General features: G+C 41.1%; 2 protein-coding genes across 2 annotated transcripts; both read right to left on the reverse strand.

The window, feature by feature from the left end:
- Positions 1–3,105: 3,105 nt before the first annotated feature.
- On the reverse strand, positions 3,106–8,882 carry LOC141775325 (UDP-N-acetylglucosamine transferase subunit ALG13). The gene is made up of 4 exons (XM_074648572.1): positions 8,693–8,882; positions 6,562–6,724; positions 4,957–5,095; positions 3,106–4,870 (listed from the first exon to the last, which is right to left on the reverse strand). The coding sequence occupies exons 1-4, from the start codon at positions 8,771–8,773 to the stop codon at positions 4,759–4,761; spliced, it is 495 nt and encodes a 164-aa protein (XP_074504673.1). The 5' UTR covers positions 8,774–8,882; the 3' UTR covers positions 3,106–4,758.
- Positions 8,883–16,666: 7,784 nt separating this feature from the next.
- Positions 16,667–21,037, reverse strand: rap2c (RAP2C, member of RAS oncogene family). The gene is made up of 3 exons (XM_074648586.1): positions 20,080–21,037; positions 18,485–18,770; positions 16,667–17,941 (listed from the first exon to the last, which is right to left on the reverse strand). Exons 1-2 carry the CDS (start codon positions 20,350–20,352, stop codon positions 18,492–18,494), a joined length of 552 nt encoding a protein of 183 aa, XP_074504687.1. The 5' UTR covers positions 20,353–21,037; the 3' UTR covers positions 16,667–17,941; positions 18,485–18,491.

Genomic DNA, 21,037 nt, shown 5'->3' on the forward strand with positions numbered 1-21,037 from the left:
GCTTTGAAGTGAGAAGTAAACTGACCTTCAGTTAAGTTCTCATTTAATGCTACAGCACACAATGATAACATAGTCAACACATAGGGGAAGGCCCTTTCCTGTTTCAACATGACAATGCCTCTGAACACAAAGCCAGAAAGAAATGGTATTCCCAGTTTGGTGGGGAACTGGCTTGCACAGAAGCTCTGACATCAACCACATGCAGAATTTTTTTTTTTTCCAGCAATGACGTACGGGTGTAATGTTTGTCTACATAGTGTATGAAACCCCCAGTAAGAAAACAATGTCAGACCGGATTATACTATTGAGGCTAAATCAGTAGATGGATTTATATCTGACTTTTCAAAGCCGTACGAATAAAAAGCTAGATCTCTATGACTTTGATGAAATGACCTCTTCTGAAATGCTCTCTCTCTGAGCAACACAGAGAGACTGATTCACGCTTTTATAACTAGCAGGCTATAGACTATTGTAACGCTTTCCTTTCTGGTCTACCGAGGAATACAATGAATCAACTATTTCAAAATTCTGCTGCTCGAGTGCTGACCAAGACGAAAAAGAGAGCACACATTATGCCTATTTTAAATTCTTTACATTGGTTACCTGTTAGTTTTTGTATTGATTTTAAAATTCTTTTATTAGATTATAAGGCACCGCATGGCCGTGCACCAGACTAGCTCTCAGATATGCTTTTGGTTCATGAACCAGGACGACCCTCCGATCATCTGGTTCTTCTCTTTTAGTTGTTCCACAAAAGCAGAACAAAGAAGCAATGCTGCTTTCAGCCGTTACGCTCCAACAGCCTTCCAGAGGATCTGAGAAGAGCTGAAAATATTCATATTTTTAAACCTAAACTAAAAACCCATGTATTTGGTCTGGCTTCCGTGTAGTGTTTGTTAATTTTAGTGGTTTTATTATTTATACTGTTTTATACTCTATTTTACTCATTTAGTTTTATCAACATTTTACTACTTTGAGTAATTGTTGATCATTATTATCAATTTATTTGTCAATCGCTTGTAAAGCACTTTGAGGTGCATTTGATTGGTTGATGTTTGAAAGGTGCTATATAAATAAAGTTTGGTTGATTGATTGATGTAACAGGGGAGGCAGTAAAATCTAAATCTTGCTGTCACACATCAAGTCATTTAAACGTCCCAAACGCAGAGACAATATGTATCATTCATGATTTAAACTAAACACACAACAAGCATTGATTACATGAGATGTCCACAACTGCATTCAGGCCGGTTTGATTGACCCTCTGCTTTGACCCAATAGTTACTGTTTGTATGGACGTATTCAATCCTCTCTTGTCTTAATGAATGGGACGTTTGTTCTTCATCAGACGTCTTGGAATTGAATTGGTTCAAATCAGGTTGTTTTTTTGTTTGTGAATCACGATTTTCATATCAATTAGTTTCTGTGTTTTTGTACTTTTACCAACTCCTTGCTTAATAAGCTTGACATACATTATTTCTGCAATATCACAATGTAAAGGTTACTTCTAATGTTGTTAATATTTCCCCACTCTTAAGAAATAAGCATTATTTAATAGGAATTTTACCTTTTGAGGTTTTGCTTTGTTCTATGGAAACTTTAGAGAAAGTGGAAATGAAAACAAATCTGGTTGGTCAGATCAAAACTGATTTATTTGTAAATTAATCCACTTACACGGGAGACACATTTGCTATAAAACTGGATCTTATGTTGGTCTTACATGAGTGTTGAGGCCTTGTTGAGGACTGATATGCATATAGGCTACAAGACTTATTAAACTACAATATTTTAACTACATTAAAGAACGGCTGTCTTGGCTGTGAAGCATTGAGATAAAGTATCACAACTTTAAGTAAAACTGAAGCTGACAGAGGAGCACTAGCTGGGAAAACAAGTGACAAGACTAGACTGTCCATCTCTATTAGATTAACATGCCGTTTGCACAAACATCATGTGAATGCTGAAGTGGCCGGCAGAACCAGTCCAAACCAGTTAGCTACAGTTTTAATTGATTCAGGGGAAAACACCAAAAAGCCTTTTGCAATAATATTTGCAATAAGGGAGTTTCTCAGTCAGGGATTAAACCTAGTTCTACATTTAAAACATTATTTTAGGGCGGCAACCACTAATGTCATTATCGAAAGTGTCCTGAAAGGTAAAAGCATCTTTTAGCCGACCCACAGTCCAAAACGAAAGATATTCCATGTTACTATCACATAAGACGAAGACATAAAGTAAATCTTCACATTTGAGAAGCTGAAACAAGAAAATGTTTGCCATTTTATGATGTTTAATTGATTTTCAAAATAGTTACCAATACATCTTCTGTCAATCAACTAATTGTTTCCACTTCCACCACAATATTCAGTAGAGATATTGAGTGAAAAATATCCAAAGTGGGGACCAGGCTTAATATTTGTCGGGGAAATTGGCTGAAAAATTACATAATGTTACTTAAATATTAATTTGTCTGGAACTAATGAAGTTGTCTGAGTCTGACAAAGGTCGTGAACTATATTCAATAATAGATGCCTTATTGAGGTGTGTTATGTGGTTTGACCTGTTACTCTCTTTTAGTCTGTTAGTTAGTAAAAGTAACCATTTCCTTTATTATGTCGATGAGGTAGAACAGCTGTCTGTACAGCTGTCTGTACAGCTGTCTGTACTGTATAAAGGTGTTATGTTAGGCATCACTTTTGTTTCCACAGAAATTCTTTTAGAAACAAACATGAGGGACTTTCCTCAGAAGGAAGTCAGCCACTGTTCTGCTTCATTCCTCTAGTGATATAAGAGAATGTTTTTCTTCATCAAGCTGCCTGAAATGCCATCTACACCTCAGGGAATTAACACCTTCAATATCATAACTAAATGCTGTTAACTTGTTCTACCAGCCACGTTAACAGGATTTTATCAGGTGGTTGGAAAATGTTAATTAAATTTGCTGCAGAAACGTTCTGGACCAAAATGTTTCCTGCTCTGACTCCAAACACTGTTCAGAGGTTGAACAGACAGACTAGTCTACGTGCTGCCTGCCACCCACCATTTCCTGTTAGCGAAACCTCTCCTGGTGAAGAAACTGTAACCAAAGAAAAGATGAATCAGCCGTATTAGACCAATATCATCACATTTACTCGAATTGTACAGTGTGTCACAAATGTGGTCACCCCACACAACCTGAACAAGACTGAAAAATGATCCGTCTTTCCAAAATAAAAGCAAAAAAACAAACAGAGTTTCATTTAAAATGTCAGTTCCCAGGCTGTTTATATACACCGATCAGCCATAACATTAGGATAGCATGGGCACCCTGACCGGTCTGCGGCTACACAGCCCCATACGCAACAAACTGCGATGCACTGTGAGTTCTGACACCTTTCTATCGGAACCAGCATTAACTTTTTCAGCAATTTGAGCTCCAGTAGCTCTTCTATTGGGTCAGAAAACACGGGCCAGCCTTCGCTCCCCACGTGCATCAATGAGCGTTGGGTCTGACCCTGTCGTCGGTTCACCGGTTTTCCTTCCTTAGACCACTTTTGGTCGGTCTTGACCACTGCAGACCGGGGAACATCCCACAAAAGCTGCAGTTTTGGAGATGCTCTGACCCAGTCGTCTAGCCATCACTATTTGACCCTTGTCAAAGTGGCTCACATCCTTATGCTTGTCCATTTTTTCTGCTTCCAACACAAAGTTCAAAATGTTCACTTGCTGTCTAATATATCCCCCCCCCACTGCCAGGTGCCATTGTAACGAGATAATCAATGTTATTCACTTCCCCTGACAGTGGTCTTAATGTTATGGCTGATCGGTGTATATATAATATGTACCTCTTCCCTGCAGGTTAGAGGATGTATAGCAGCCTCTCATATACTGATTACTGAAACAGATGGTGCTCATGCTTTTCTGCATAGAAAGAGAGTAGAAATAGCATACAAAGAGGGATTCTTAAAACATTAATATCACCTGGTATCACATCAAAAAAAATTCTCCACCAAATGTCTGCATGTGTTCTTGCCAGTTTGTACTGGGAGAAGTTGGAGTGTACGTGCTGGGAGGACAAATGATAATCGAACCCACAATGTCATAGTTTTAAACATTATCTCACCCTTGTGGCAAGAATTGGTACAACTTGCTTCTCTGTGATGCAGCACATTTCTTTAGTGTCTTTGTAAAGAAGAAAACTGGCTTTTGTCTGCCTTTTAAATCAAGAAGAAAATAGAAGGATGTGATGTGGAATAATATTCAGAGAGCCCTGTACAGTGTGGGTTAGATTATTCATTGGTTGTCTGAAGGTTATATGTTGAGTTGGCTCTTTAATGAGGTTTTTTGCCTTGGCAGTATTTATAGAAAACGCAATATGATACATAATGATAAGACCCTTTTGTTAGGGAAATTGAATGTTCTGACATTTTCTTTCCTTCTTTCTTTGAATTCTGGAGCTGTATGTTGTGACTGGTCATGTGTTCATCCTGGTTGTTGTTGTCCAGTGTCTTGTTAGCCCATATGGGCTGGGCACCAAATGGTGCAGGACACTAAAATAAAGTATTAAACCTTTAAAAGAAATCTTGAATAAATATAAAAATAATTCACAGCATATATAAGGATTTGAAATGAGACATTTATTATTGCATATAAAAATAGTGTCAGGTGTGTGCTGTACAATCACAATGTAAGAACCAAGCATCATAATCTACTACAACATAACATTGTACAAATCATCAAACTTCAATGTATGAGAAAACAAGCAGTGAAATTAAAGTTTCACTGAACGCCGAGGGCTTTGTCGAGGAAATTCGCAAAATTCTTGGGCTGTCCGGGCAAGAAGGGCTGAAGAACAGAGAGATCCATCGTCCTCAGTGTTTCTGTCAGGGTGCTGAAAGATTTTATGAAAGCTTGTTAGTTTTGTTTAGCTAAACAACCTCATATTTATAAACTGTACATTTATTGACACACACATACCTGCATGTGCAGTACAACAAGTGGGAGTCCATGTGCAGCTGTCTGGCCATCTCCAGCTGGTGGTTGTTCATCAGCTTGTCGTTAACGACGACCAGCAGAGGCTTTCCTGCTCCGAGTGCCTCCAAACAACTTCCTGCGCCTGAGGAGGAAAACAAGTAAGGAGTAATGGACAATGTGGAGGGGAACACCACCATGACATGATACGGCTGAATAATTAGTGTTGGTATCATAATCATTTCTTTTGTTTATAGGTAGTTCAGCTCATGATAAGGATCATTTCAACTGTTAATGTAGCATGATGCCAACGAGTTTTGCTACATGTTGTTGGAAGACTAAACCCAGAAGACGGTTAATCTGACGAAAACAAGTTTCATAACTTACATGCTTTTGAATGTGTATTTAATTTGTGGTAAACTCGGTCAAATTGTAAAAACATTATCATGATACTTTAGTGCGTACTACTCTTCTCCTCCTCCTCAGGTAAGATTTTGCCTCACTAACAAAAGAAATGTGGTCATCCGTGCCTTTGCTGCTTCTTTCTTGTTAATAAAACAGCTACTTTTACCAAACAGACACAAGCTCATCCAGAATAACCATCTTCATCTCTACAACCCCACTTGTTGTCTACGGAGCTGTCAGTCTCACCAGCGCTGTGCACACGGTGGGACAGGAAACACACCTGAAGAGACACCGCAGTTGCTCTAACAACTGAAATCCAATCCGGTATTCAACATTGGCTTGAATACCATCCTGTTTTGAGTAGTTTGCTTGATGCCCTCATGTTGTATCAGTCCGCTGCCGACGCTCTGCTGTATTAAACATCAGTATCCTGTTTAATGTTTGCACACTGCTGACATACCTGTATTTGCTTTTGCTTTGAATTGTACAGTCATTAATATCTTTTTGGCAGGAAATAAACATGGAGACCTGTTCTGGCTGACGCTTTAAATCCAGTCAAACATATGGCCCGAGGGCCAGAACTGGCACGCGAAAAGGTCCAATCCGGCCCATTGGATGATTTTGCAAAGTGTGAAAATTGTTAAGTCGTTAATTCAGATTTTTCAATAGAATGCTATTTCTATTTGTCCACTGGGGGTCACACTGTCCTAATAAGAGTAGCAGGCCCTATGCTGGATAAGCTGTTATAGATCCCATGTACTTAAGTACAGGCTACGTGACACAACACTGTCAAGCGTAGGCTACTGGAAAAATACAACAACTTGCAAGGACAACTGAGAACAGAGAAGATAAATGAATTGTTGGCAGGTTTGAGGAAACAGCAGTCTGATTTTAGTCGTGTTCATCATCTGTTTTTGGTCGGATCGTTCATTAATTGTGAACGTTTTCAGAATTTTAAGGGGTTGTTATTTATAGGTTATTATGCAATGTTTTTACTGGTCAGGCCCACTTGAGATCAAATTGGGCTGTATGTGGCCCATGAACTAAAGTTTAGAGTCTGACGCCCCTGTTTTAAATAATCATGAGTGTGCAGACAGTAGTTTGGCTTATGGAGCAGGTTCAGGATAAGAAGAATGTTAAATGAATATGTAATCACTATTTATGAGATGAGTGGGTGTCCAGGTGGCAGGTGGATATTTTACTCACCTGCGTGGCTGATGACGAGGTCAGCCTGCTTCATGTCTTCTGCTATAGAGTCTTTGAATCGATACGCCTCTAGACTGACGTGTGGACAGCTGTCAGCAGCTGGAAGAAGAGATCCTCTTCCAACCTGAAGAACCAAACGCTCATATCCACGAGCCTTTAAAGCCTGTGGGGGGAAAAAAACAAGAAGTTATTATAAAACTGGTCACAAGTTCGCAAATTCACATGTTGATGTTGCAAAAACCATGAAAATGGATGTCACATGTTAAAACCACTGTGAAGACTTGAGCAGGTGACGTCTTTATGTATTCTGATCATGAGTCGACTCTCATTTCCTAAGAACCAGCTTCAAAACCTGTCACCTGAACGCATCACAATTTTGGTTTTATGTTTCTTATTTTGGGGTTATTATTATTAATAACTATTATCATTATAATTATTGGCCTCACTACATTCAAGTGTCGCTGTTCCAGGACAGAGTCTAACTAACATTAATGTCATAAATAACCTGTGTTTTTATACCTGTGTTATGACAAAAGATCTGCTGTGAAAAAGGTAATATTGATTTGATCGTTTTGTTCCAACATACTGTACTCAAAATCCAGTTAGTAGTATACTATTAGTATGTTGCAGCTGGTAAAGGTGGAGCTAATTTTAACAAATGTATATACTTCTGGGTAGTTTAATCTATAATAATACATTATAATTAATTTGTCAGTTATATATTGTATTGCTAACCTCAATCTGCAATTTAACTAATAAATAAAGCTGTCAAATAAATATAATGGAGTAAAAAGTACAATATTTAACCTCTGTGATGTAGAGATAGTAGTACAAAGTTGCATAAAATATAAATACTCAAGTAGAGCACAAGTACAGTACCTCAAACTTTTAATTAAGTACAGTACTTAGTTACTTTCCAGCACTGTAATCAATTACTGTACTTAAGTACAAATTTGAGGAATCTGTACTTAACTTGAGTATATCCATTGTTAAGCTACTTTATATGTGTACTCCACTACATTTCAGAGGGAAACATTGTACTTTTATTTTTTAGATTAATATTTTACATACAAATTATATGACTATTTTATAAAACATGATTCATTATTATAGATTAAACTAACCAACCCTATATGAAGTCAAATTAGCTTCACGTCGACCAACTACGTTAGTTATTTAAGTACTGCTTACACATTAATTCATCAATAATGAACATGACATTATAATATAGCTACCACAGACAGGGGTTATTTTGCATAATGAGTACTTTGAGTATTTTACTTTTTATTTTATTTACTATTTATTACATTACGAGATATAAATGTAATTATTTATGTTTTGTCTTCTTTTTTCAACTGTCTATGTATCTGTACCTCTGTAAATGAGCATGGGTACAATAATGAGTACTTTTACTTAAAGGTCCCATATCATGCTCATTTTCAGGTTCATACTTGTATTTTGGGTTTCTACTAGAACATGTTTACATGCTTAAATGTTTAAAAAAACATTTATTTTCCTCATACTGTCTGCTCTGATATAGCTGTATTTACCCTCTGTCTGAAATGCTCCGTTTTAGTGCATTTCAATGGAATTGCAACAGAATTGCATTGCGAGGCAACAGCTTGGGTCCATGTTTACATCCTGTCAGCTGATGTTATTTACATACACTGCAACAGGAAATAAACTGGGACCCATTTAGAATGTTTACGTTTAAAACTGTGAAATGGTCTAAATATTGTAGATTTGTGACATCACAAATGGACAGAAATCCTGACGGCTTGTTTCAAAAGCTCAGTTTCTGAATACGGGCTGTGTGTATTTCTCTGTGGATTAAGCGTTTCGATACTTTCACAGTAATTATATAGCACTTAAACCTGCTTTATAATATAAAAGCCATGAAATGTCACTTTTTACAATATGGGACCTTTAAAAGTACATTTTGTTGCTAAAAGTTTTTGTACTTTTATTTTAATGGAAATTGTGAATGCAGGACTTTACTTGTAATGGAGTATTTCTATAGTGTGTTACTGCTGGGAAGTGATGTGAATGCTTCTCCCACCACTGTCAGTAGCAGTATACAGTAGTTGTCCAGCCAGCAGTAGGTGCCTCTTTAATAACCACCTTTACTCACCTGGACGGTCTCTGGACAGGTGATGCTTTCAATGAGCTCATCGAAGCTCGTGGTGCCGACAGTTACAAACACGGTCTTCATGGCTGCTCAACTGAAACTGTCTAAAACTGTTTTTATAAACACTTAGCAGCCTCCTCTCCTCTCACAGCTCCTCTTCATGCCGCAGCCTCATAGATCTGACAGCTACTTCCGCTTCAGACTGGTGACGTCACGGCCCTGACCCTGAAAGAAACACGTGGTGCTGCCACCTGGAGGCCTGGAGCTGTAACTGCTTTATAAAGTGGAAAAATACCAGTTTAAAGCTCAGTTTTAAAGCCTATGAGCTTCTTTTCTGCACAGTTTAGTAATACATGACATATACAACACAAAGCGTCTGGGTCAGTCCTTCTTGCTGGTAGTCATCAGGCTCCACAACCAAGGCTAATGTGAAATCTTTTTGTACACCTGTACCTCTGTATCGCCGCTTTGCTGCTTTGACACCTGAATTTCAATTTCATTTTAATAAAGGTTCATCTTATCTTATCTTATCTTATCTTACAATAGTAGAGTAAGATGACTTTTTTAGCGTCTATGCTGCTCAAATGTGAAACAAACTGCCAGAAGAGCTAACACTAGAGACAATGATGACAACTTTCAAATCCAAGCAACCTGTTTACGGTTGCTTTTAATTCATTTTCTTGATGGTTTTCTTGTTCTTATAGTGTGCTTTTGCCTGTTTGCTTCTATTGTTTTTATTCCATGTGCTTCTGCTTGCTTGCTTTTATCGTTTTTTATTGGTTTTATCATTTGTTTCCTGTGCAATCTGTAAAGCACTTTGGGTTGCCTTTGGGTATGAAATGTGCTATATAAATACATTTTCCTTGACCTTTTAGAATAAAAGCACGATTCAAACGTCCTTTGATATGCTCAAATATTGTAGGTGAACCCCTCGTTAGACCTCCTAAAATTAAATATGGAGTTTAATCACAGATCAAATGTGTCTTTGTTGATGTTGCAAATGGAGCTGCGGTGATGAAAGAAAAATTTCAGACTTGATCTGACAATAAACTATTATATATAAATAAATAAACTAACTAAATATATAAACTATCATCATCATCATCATCATCATCATCATATAGACACTAGACATTAGATTTCATAATCATAGTCACTACATAAAGAAAGAATCCAATGTGATTAAATTAATTAATTTAAATTAAATTATCAAATCAAAACATCCATCCATCCATCTTCAACCGCTTATCCGGGATCGGGTCGCGGGGGCAACAGCTCCAGCAGGGGACCCCAAACTTCCCTTTCCCGGGCCACATTAACCAGCTCTGACTGGGGGATCCCGAGGCGTTCCCAGGCCAGAGTAGAGATATAATCTCTCCACCTAGTCCTGGGTCTTCCCCGTGGTCTCCTCCCAGCTGGTCGTGCCTGGAACACCTCCCAAGGGAGGCGCCCAGGAGGCATCCGTGCTAGATGCCCGAACCACCTCAACTGGCTCCTTTCGACGCAAAGGAGCAAGGACTCTACTCCGAGTTCCTCACGGATGACTGAGCTTCTTACCCTATCTCTAAGGGAGACGCCAGCCACCCTCCTGAGGAAACCCATTTCGGCCGCTTGCACCCGCGACCTCGTTTTTTCGGTCATGACCCAACACTCATGACCATAGGTGAGAGTAGGAACGAAGATTGAACGGTAGATCGAGAGCTTTGCCTTCCGGCTCAGCTCTCTTTTCGTCACAACGGTGCGGTAAAGCGAATGCAATACCGCCCCTGTTGCTCCGATTCTCCGACCAATCTCACGTTCCATCGTCCCCTCACTCGCGAACAAGACCCCGAGATACTTAAACTCCTTCACTTGGGGTAAGGACTCATTCCCTACCCGGAGTAGGCAATCCATCGGTTTCCTGCTGAGAACCATGGCCTCAGATTTAGAGGTGCTGATTCTCATCCCGACTGCGTCACACTCGGCTGCGAACCGATCCAGTGAGTGCTGGAGGTCGCAGACCGATGATGCCAACAGGACCACATCATCTGCAAAAAGCAGCGATGAGATCCTCAGCACACCGATCTGCAAACCCTCCTCCACCCGACTACGCCTCGATATCCTGTCCATGAATATCACGAACAGGATTGGTGACAAAGCGCAGCCCTGGCGGAGGCCAACCCCCACCGGAAACGAGTCCGACTTACTGCCGAGGATCCGAACACAGCTCTCGCTTTGGGCGTACAGGGATTGGATGGCCCTGAGAAGTGCCCCCCTCACCCCATACTCCCGCAGCACCCCCCACAGTATCTCCCGGGGGACCCGGTCATATGCCTTCTCCAAGTCCACAAAGCACATGTAGACTGGATGGGCATACTCCCAGGCCCCCTCCAGGATCCTTGCGAGAGTGAAGAGCTGGTCCGTTGTTCCACGGCCAGGACGGAATCCGCATTGTTCCTCTTCGATCCGAGGTTCGACTATCGGCCGAACCCTCCTTTCCAGCACCTTGGAGTAGACTTTACCAGGGAGGCTGAGCAGTGTGATACCCCTGTAATTGGCACACACTCTCTGGTCCCCCTTTTTGAAAAGGGGAACCACCACCCCGGTCTGCCACTCCTTAGGCACTGTCACCGACTTCCACGCGGTGTTGAAGAGACGTGTCATCCAAGACAGCCCCTCCCCACCCAGAGCCTTCAGCATTTCAGGGCGGATCTCATCAACCCCCGGGGCTTTGCCACTGTGGAGTTGTTTGACTACCTCAGTGACTTCCACCAGGGTAATTGATGATGGTCCCCCATCAGCTTCCAGCTCTGCCTCTACCATAGAGGGCGTATTGGTCGGATTCAGAAGTTCCTCAAAGTGCTCCTTCCACCGCCCGATTACCTCCTCAGTTGAGGTCAACAGTGTCCCATCCTTACTGTACACAGCTTGGATGGTTCCCCGTTTCCCCCTCCTAAGGTGCCGGATGGTTTTCCAGAAGCACTTTGGTGCCGACCGAAAGTCCTTCTCCATGGCTGCTCCGAACTCCTCCCACACCCGCTGCTTTGCCTCCGTCACGGCGGTGGCTGCTGCTCTTCGGGCCCGTCGGTACCCTGCAACTGCCTCCGGAGACCTCCGAGATAACATATCCCGGAAGGCCTCCTTCTTCAGTCGGACGGCTTCCCTGACCACCGGTGTCCACCACGGTGTTCGAGGGTTGCCGCCCCTTAAGGCACCTAAGACCTTAAAACCACAGCTCACCGCCGCAGCTTCAGCAATGGAAGCTTTGAACATCGTCCACTCGGGTTCAATGCCCCCAACCTCCACAGGGATGCCAGAAAAGCTCCGCCGGAGGTGTGAGTTGAAGATCTCTTGGACAGGGGCCTCCTCCAGACGTTCCCAGTTCACCCTCACTACGCGTTTGGGCTTACCAGGTCTGTCCAGAGTCTTCCCCCACCCTCTGACCCAACTCACCACCAGATGGTGATCAGTTGACAGCTCCGCCCCTCTCTTCACCCGAGTGTCCAAAACATGCGGCCTCAGATCAGATGATACGATTACAAAATCGATCATCGACCTTCGGCCTAGGGTGCTCTGGTACCACGTACACTTATGAGCATCCTTATGTTCGAACATGGTGTTCGTTATGGACAATCCATGACTAGCACAGAAGTCCAACAACAAACGACCACTCGGGTTTAGATCAGGGAGGCCGTTCCTCCCAATCACGCCACTCCAGGTGTCTCCATCGTTGCCCACGTGCGCGTTGAAGTCTCCCAGGAGAACTATGGAGTCCCCTACTGGAGCCCCATACAGGACTCCATTCAGGGTCTCCAAGAAGGCCGAATACTCCGAACTGCTGTTTGGTGCATACGCACAAACAACAGTCAGAGTTTTCCCCCCCATAACCCGAAGGCGTAGGGAGGCGACCCTCTCGTCCACCGGGGTAAACTCCAACGTAGCGGCACTCAGCCGGGGATTTGTGAGTATCCCCACACCCGCCCGGCGCCTCACACCATGGGCAAATCAAAACAAAATCCTATAATTTAGTTTCTGTCCTTTCAATTTATGTCAAGCAAGCACACCTGCAAAATACAGCAGAAAAATCCTTGCAGCATGTGATGTAAACACTTCCTGTACCTGGATCATGCAGGTGTACGCCAGCAGACCTGCTGACGGAGCTCCACAGAGGAATCAGAGCATTAAAGTTGACACTGACAGCTGGGCTCCGAGGACACATTATCACTGCTGGTGATATTTTCACCTCATACGGCCTTAGTGACGAGCCGCCTCACATGAACCCTGTGGGACCTTGTAAGTCAAACAGGGTTGAGGTCACTAGAGTACAAATAAAAATAAATTAAGAAATAAATAAGTGACTCGATGAATAAATAAAGATGTAATTTAATGTAGCAAAAATAATATTAAAAAGAAATGTAGACATTAATTAATTGAGAAAATGTGACATAAATTTATATTTTGTGTTATAATTTGTTTCTGTATTTATTTATGTTTGTATTAATTTCCTTATTTATTAACTCTTCTGTTTAATTTTGCCTTTTATTTATTTATTTTTAATAATTTTAAAATGTATTTGATTTATTTTTGATTTATTTTATCTTTATTTTAGACAGAGGGGTGGCGACGGCAGCGAGTAACGTTATCGACCATTAACAGTATTTGGTTTGTCCATTCTGAGCTACTGTAATAAACATGGTGGTGCAACACGGCGGACTCTGTGAAGATGACCCGCTCCCTATGTAGATATAAACGTCTCATTCTAAGGTAACGCAACGATTCTTATTATAAGGAGAGTATACGCTAATGAAAACATAATTAATACTTACTTAATATTATATTCCATTTCTGCCAATAGATCCCCCTTAATTTTACACACTGGTCCTTTAAGTACATTTTGATACTAATACTTCTGCTACTATAACTGATACTTTTGTTTAAGTAAAATACTGCATGCAGAATTTTTGTTTGTAAGAGTATTTTTACATTGTGGTATTGCTATTTTTAATAAAGTATCTGAATACTTCTACCGCCACCACCTTTAGCCATTATTACTTCTTTTAACCTGCAAATCACCAGAACCATGCTCACTCAAGGAGGACCACAAGTGTCATGAAGACAAGAAAACAGGAATAAATGATTTTACAATTTAATGAGTCAATCAACCAATAAATATACTAATTCACAATGTATTCCTGTTTTATTGTCCAATTATATATAAATTAATGAAATGTGTTATCACTAATACCATGACACTTGTGGTCCTCCGAATGGACAGTGTGAAGGAACAGACTGGAGCTTGCCTTCACAGAGATGAAAACACTAGTTTACTTGGTCACAAGTAAGGTAATAAAACATACAACACATGTGTCATTGTGAGTACCAGGGAATCACCCCGAGCTACAACACAAACAAATGACTTTCTCTCTTAGTGATAGTCATGTTTTTGTGTAAGATGTTTCGTTGCGGCAGACAGCCCTCTGACTGTGGTGTTTTTGTTTTTATGGATGTCTCTGCCTACAACTGTCTGGTGGTGTGGACAGAGATAAACCCAGCAGGAACCGGGACAAGACACTCAAAATGAGTTTTTTAAGGAGCTTGGAGGAGCTGTGGTGACCCTGCTGGTTCAGAGACGTCACACAGCAGCCGCTGCCAGCTCTGTGAAGGATGCACAGCCTCGGCGAGCACCCAGCAGCTCCACCTGACAGCCGCAGAGCGAGAGGAAGAAGAAAAAGAAGAGCCAGCTTTGCTCTCCGTGGGATGTGGAAAAATACAGCAGCACCATGTGTGACAAATGCAAGAAAAAAAACTTGCAAAGCACACACCAACTGCACTGCACTCTGCCAGCCTGATGCATGAAAACACACACACACACACACAGAAACGAGGAAGTGGAAACTGTAGGCTGTTTCTGAGAGTTAGTATTTTTAGACGATGTAGCTTCAGAAAAAGTTTTAACTTCTTGTTTTCTCTTCATCAGATACCTTTAACAAATATTGCGTCTCCTGCTATTTGAAAACAGGCCATATTGTGATTTGGATAAAATGTTGATTAAATTGTGCAGCCCTAGATATGACCAGAAACATCACACATGTCATTGTGTGGGTTCTTACTACTCTACATAGAGTTACTGTAAAATAAATCTTAAAACATCTTTATGTTTCATGTCTGTACTAGTAAACCAATCAACAACAATACATCTGTTATATTTCAAAAACAAATGGTGTAAAATGTGAGCGAGACTGCAAAATATAAAATGTTGTAATGATTAGGAAAGAAGTTATAAAGATCATGAGAAAGAATTTTACAAAACGTTTAAATGATTTCTGTATAAAATAATACTCACATGTACATTGAAAGTTATTGGTCACTGTACTTGTTCCACCTGCCCATACTGGCTGTGAGTTGATCACAAACTTTGACAGATAGTCACTTGACTTCTTGTCTGACACCGACTGCTGCCGCCTCATTACTTTTGTACGGCATGTTTGCACAAAAAGAGGATTGTGGATTTTGTCTCTCATCGCGTAACATTTGATTGACATTGTGAAGGAATCTCTTTTTGGCCACTATGGACAGGAGGAACAATTACAGCAAAAACTGTTTCCATTATACATTTTATTGACCTTTTCAAACTGGACAACATAAACATTGTAAATGGGCCCCTTTGTATTTCCTGTTGCAATGTTTGTTAATGCAATAGCTGACAGGAAGTAAACTTTGACCGAAGCTGTTGCCCTAGCAACAGAATGACAATGAAAATGTCTCTAAGAGGAAACAGGTGCACTTCTCCTGCACTAAACTTTAGTTGGCTGCTCTTCCCCACGAGGGCATATGAGGGTTGTTGTAGGATTAAGTTGAAAAAGCATTATCCTGTTGTTTAACCCCTTAACACTCCAACGGCCTGACGGTGGGCCTAGCCGCTAATCTGTCTTTCAGAGGTTGTTGTGGGCTGAGTTGCCATGCCACGCTAGCTTGTCTGGGAAGAACGCTGAATAGCGCTACAACATTTTGGCGAGGAAAAACTGGCATGACCATTTTAAAAGGGGTCCCTTGAGCTCATATGTGAATGAAAATGGGTTCTATGGGTACCCATGAGTCTCCCCTTTACAGACATGCCCACTTCATGATAATCACATGCAGTGTTTTGGATGTAGTACAAATGTTTTGTTTTCACCTATTCTAAATCGGTGTATTTTAATATTTCTGCATACTAGGGTCCCTAGTACTGGGGTTTATGTGGAATTACATAAACTGGGAAACACTGTAAAGCTGAGACTCTTGTGGATACAATGAGCCCAACTGTATTCATGTGTGATGATGTTAGTCCCCATAGTAGCCATTTCATTGTGGCGAGACCTCACTGTATAAAATGACCTGTGGTGACCTCTAAGATAATCACAGCCTCATGAAACTTTACAGCCAAAAACTAGAAATCTCTGGCTTCTTCTATGGTGTTCCCCAGGGTCTTGGTGTCTTAACGTGGTATTTTGAAGGGATTTTTGATCATTTTTATTAATTCTCAAGTGGTAAGAAATGGTTAAATTTAGCACCAAATCGGTTTTAACAAATGGTATCAACCCCAAAAATTGCTGCAACAACTTATGAGACATAATAGAGCATGGGGATGAGCATCATATATCTCTATCAACATGTTCTACGCTCGTATACACTTTCACAATTTATTTTAAATAATTGATTATTAATTTGTATTTCTTATTAATGACTAGAACAACTTGACACACAGCTGCATCTCAAATTAATCTTCAGGTTCACAGCTTTCAGATGATGTGCACCACTTATATGTGGCATCTACTGTTGACTATTTATATACCCCTGAACATCCCTTCTCCACCACCCCGGCGTAATGGTAAGGGGTTAACTACTAGTTATGGAGCAACATTATTATTCATTTGTAGTCTGTGGACACCTGATGAATGTGAGCCCAATATTGTGTATCATTCAAAGATAATAATGTGACTATGCCCAATGACAAAAGCAGAAAGGCCAGTATGTTTATTACCAAATGACGACAGCTTTTTATATCTTTGAGAAGAAAAAAAAAGAAAAAGAAACATGAGACCAGGGCGCAACAGAAATTATTTAAGGCTCTGTTAAATCCTCAGCTTCAAAAACAAAACAATGTACCATGTATCCTGAAAAGTCACAAAAAAGCAAAAACTAGTATAAAATAAAAAGTTTAAAACTGGCTACCCATGTCGTTAGTCTTTAATAAATAGGTTACTATAAGAAAAAGAAAAATACAAAGTTAAATCTGATTAAACTGTGCCAGAACTTTTATCAAACCACATTGCAGCGGGAGTTATTTGATGACAAGAAATCAGCGTCTCCTGAATTTAAAAGCAACACACGTCATGTAGTCAAACACAAATATGCACTGTGAGCTTCCTTTGGTCGTTCCAAAATCATTCTCCCACAGAGACTCCTCGAGAAAACTGAGAATGGAAGACCTGCGTCCACGCGATTCATGCCTTGAAGAGACTCTGACAGGCTAAAAACAGTAAAATGGTTCTTCCTTATCACTTCAAGTTGATTTAGTAGAACATTCTCAATTTTGAGCATGCATGATTTCAGATGAGTTTAGCTGCTTCAGGCTACTGCGATATTAAAAAGGTAAATTCTTCATGTTACAGGTTCAATCCACAAAGTCATACATCCTGTCTAAGTTTCCTGAAGCTAAAAATACTCATTGTACACGCTGCTGTAGTTTGTGTCAGTTAAAAGAACTATTTTAGACAAGATTTTCAAAATAAAAGCGAGCAGCATACCTGTGCAGCAAACTGGTCGAAGTATGCATGCTTAAAAGTCAAAATGTTTTAATATTATGAAATACTTTGTCAAATTCCAAACTTGAGACATAATACAAGTAATAATAAAGTATATAATAGTGATTAAAGCAGCTTTAAAAAGAAGCTGCAACCTCACAAACACTCCTGCTTATTATTTCAGGGATACTTCCGACTAAAAGGAGAGAAAAGAAAAAGACTGAAATTCACAGATGGCCGTTCTCGCTCATTACAAGTCCGTCTGTCTGTTTGACTCCATCCTGGGTCGTCGCAAAGGCCGTTAAGGTTGCAGCAGAAACGTCTTCTAACAGTTATGATATCAAAAATAGGACCGACGTCTTTCCTGTCAGATGCTCTGTGATAGACAGCCAGAAACCACACTGAACAGAAACTTTACCAGCTGCGGTAAGTTTGTCCCCAGGTTCATGGTTCATCAAAATCATTGTGGTGATCCAGACAAATGATGCATCTATAATAAAAAGAGAGAAAACAGCTTGTTAATACAAGTTTAAATGGCTAAAATTGGTGCGCATCTATGTGGTTAACACTGGCAACATCTCTCACAGAATCTAAAGTGAACTTCCTGTTTTGGAACATAATTTCTTTTTCAGGATGTCACATTTTCCTCTTTCTCCGGCTCGGCTCACCAGACTGTCCGCTTCATTGCTTCTCTACGGCTCTGAGCTGCTCATACAGTTGTGTTCTTCATGCCACATACTTTCTGCAATCTTATGATAACAGGCTAAACCAACGGTTTGCATGGCACAGCACCACCCACTCGTCTTTCTCACTTCCAACTGAACCGCTCCTCTCCCTCAAGCTGCACTGAAACGCCACACAGTCATCTATTTGTCACATTCCCCCTCAGCTTGTGAGCCATTTTACACTGTGGGGACATTTTATCACGTTTTGTAAATTAGTGAACGGCCAACTGTGCTCGAGAGCTCTTTTGGGGCAGCCCGAATTATGAATGTAACCACGCAAAGGAGGATAGGAATGGCAGGGTTCATACCTCTTCCTCACTGTACCACACAGGCTGTGCAGCACTGTTCCTGCTTCTCCGGCAGTGTGGAATAATTCATCTGTCGGACGATCTCTGCGAACAGCTCGTCCACCATAGTCTTGCTCTTGGCAGAAGTTTCAATAAAAGGGCAGCCCCACTCTTGAGCCAGAGCTCGTCCATCCGCCCCGGCCACTTCGCGCTCAGATTCCAGGTCGACTTTGTTCCCGACCAGGATCAACGGCACCTTCTCGAAGCGCTTCACCCGCACTATTTGGTCTCGCATTGGTCTGATGTCCTGAAAGATAAAGAGGGAGATGATATGAGCGGTTTCTCCTGAAAAACACGGGCTGTTTGTAGCACTGAGCCAAATTATCAGTACCAATATATTTGTTTTTTAATTCCATATGACAAACTTTTTCTCAGCAGATTTTCAATGTGCAGTTCAACGCTGGGAAAGTAAGAAAATTAGGTATAGTCAAAAAAGTCAGTATGCATACTAAAACAGTTGATTTTATGCTGTTGATGTAAACAACTGAAAGCCAAATTAAAAAGTTTTGGTTGCTGTGAGGCAAAAATGTGTCCTCCTTTTCCTGCACACATTTGAACTGTGAACCTGTTTTGCACGCTTGTTAGCTTAAGCTGTTAGTTTAGGACTGTTTTACATTTGAATAATGTCACACACTTTCAAATAGGTGTGTTTAAAAGTCTCCATGTGCTTTTCATGTCTGTTTTCTAAATAATTGCAAAACTGAATGCTTATTTGTTCAGGTTTTTAGATTATTTACCACTTTGAGGCCTTTTTTCCTCTACAATTAGAAATACATGTGGCGTATAGTCAATTATTGTTTTGCAATTCACCTGATGCCACAGAACAGCCTTTAATAATGATGCCAATTCACCATGAGAGCATCATTACTAAACAGCACCACTGGCTTTAAATGGATGGATGATGTGGATTGTATTTTACATCAAATTATTATTAACATTATTATGACAATAACCTGATATTTTCAGGTGGAATTTCATTTGATTCTCACTGTGCAATATCATTTTTCACATGTGCAATTTTGTTAATAGTCTGTTTATTGTCAATACTGTATATACTGCTCCTATTTTTATACTTCCTTCTATTTAAATGGTTCATATTTTGTTACACTTTGTTTAGCTCTTTTTTTTTTTACTGTGTTAGCTGATGCATCTTGTTTTTTGCACTATCCCCTTTGCTGCTGTACACTGAAAATGTCCCCACTGCGGGACTAATAAAGGAATATCTTATTTTATCTTATCTTAATGTCTATATTTGAATAGTAAAGAAACAGTTGGATGCTGCAGAACTCTGCAATGAAGTAGTATGCATCACACCCTAATAATGCATTTAAGTGCAGTGATTACCTGCATAGCTATGAGCAGGTTAAGGTGTGATTAATAAAGGAATATCTTATCTTATCTTAATGTCTATATTTGAATAGTAAAGAAACATTTGGATGGTGCAGGGCTCTGCAATTAGGTAGTATTAATCACACCCTAATACAGCGTTTAAGTGCACATCTCTGAGCAGATGAAGGTGTGATTTAAAGGTGTGTGTGAGAGGTGCCATCAGCTACCTGGAAGCTCTGCTGGTTGACCAGACTGTACACCAGGATGAAGCCCTGGCCGTTCTTGATGTACAGGTCTCTCATGGAGGCGAACTGCTCGGTGCCCGCCGTGTCCAGGATCTCCAGCACGGAGGGAGACGAGTCCACCTCGATCTCCTTGCGGTAGAAGTCCTCTATAGTCGGGTCGTACTTCTCGATGAAGGTGCCGGTGACGAACTGGACGGTGAGCGCGGATTTACCGACGCCGCCGCTGCCCAGCACCACCACTTTGTACTCCTTCATCTGGGCGGAGGAGGCTAACTATAGCAAGCTAACGACTCAGCTACACCCACTATGCTCGAGACAGAGACATCTAGAAGAGCTAACAAGCGAACTGACTAATGTTAGAGGATATAAGACAGCTTCAGTCACATACACTCAGCGGTAGCGCTCATACTTTATCTTTTAGACGGAGTTAGGAGTTGATGTCCGGTGTTAGCTGTTTGAGCTAGCTCGCTTCAGGCTGAACTCACGCTGTCCCATCATGCTGCTACACCGGATCTGATACACCGTAACTACCGGGGACTAGAGCACAAGAACCGGGGATTCATCTACGAACCTGCTGTCTAGCTACGGAGACAGCAAGTCACGCGCATTACACGTCTCTTAACATGCCAGTTCCTCCACTCACACCAACGGTCAGTCCGCCGTTGTCGTTGGCAACAGCGCCGGTTGTGTCCGTTAGTCCGGGGCCTGGTCCTGGTCCCGGTTCTGGTTCTGGTTCCGGGCCCCGGCGCCTCCTCGCTCGGCACCACCGGGAGTTACACTACCGACGGACACACCGCAGGTTCAGTGCTCTAATCCGCGGGTCCATGGGCTCCGGTGTGTTAGACTGAGTCTCTGAGGTTACTTACAGAAAGGACAGATTCACCACCAACTGCTTTCCTGAAGCTAGCAGGCTGACTTCCGCTAACAACAACACGGCTTC

The sequence above is a fragment of the Sebastes fasciatus genome, chromosome 10 (genome assembly GCF_043250625.1).
Source record: "Sebastes fasciatus isolate fSebFas1 chromosome 10, fSebFas1.pri, whole genome shotgun sequence".
In the NCBI taxonomy this organism is placed as follows: Eukaryota; Metazoa; Chordata; class Actinopteri; order Perciformes; family Sebastidae; genus Sebastes; species Sebastes fasciatus.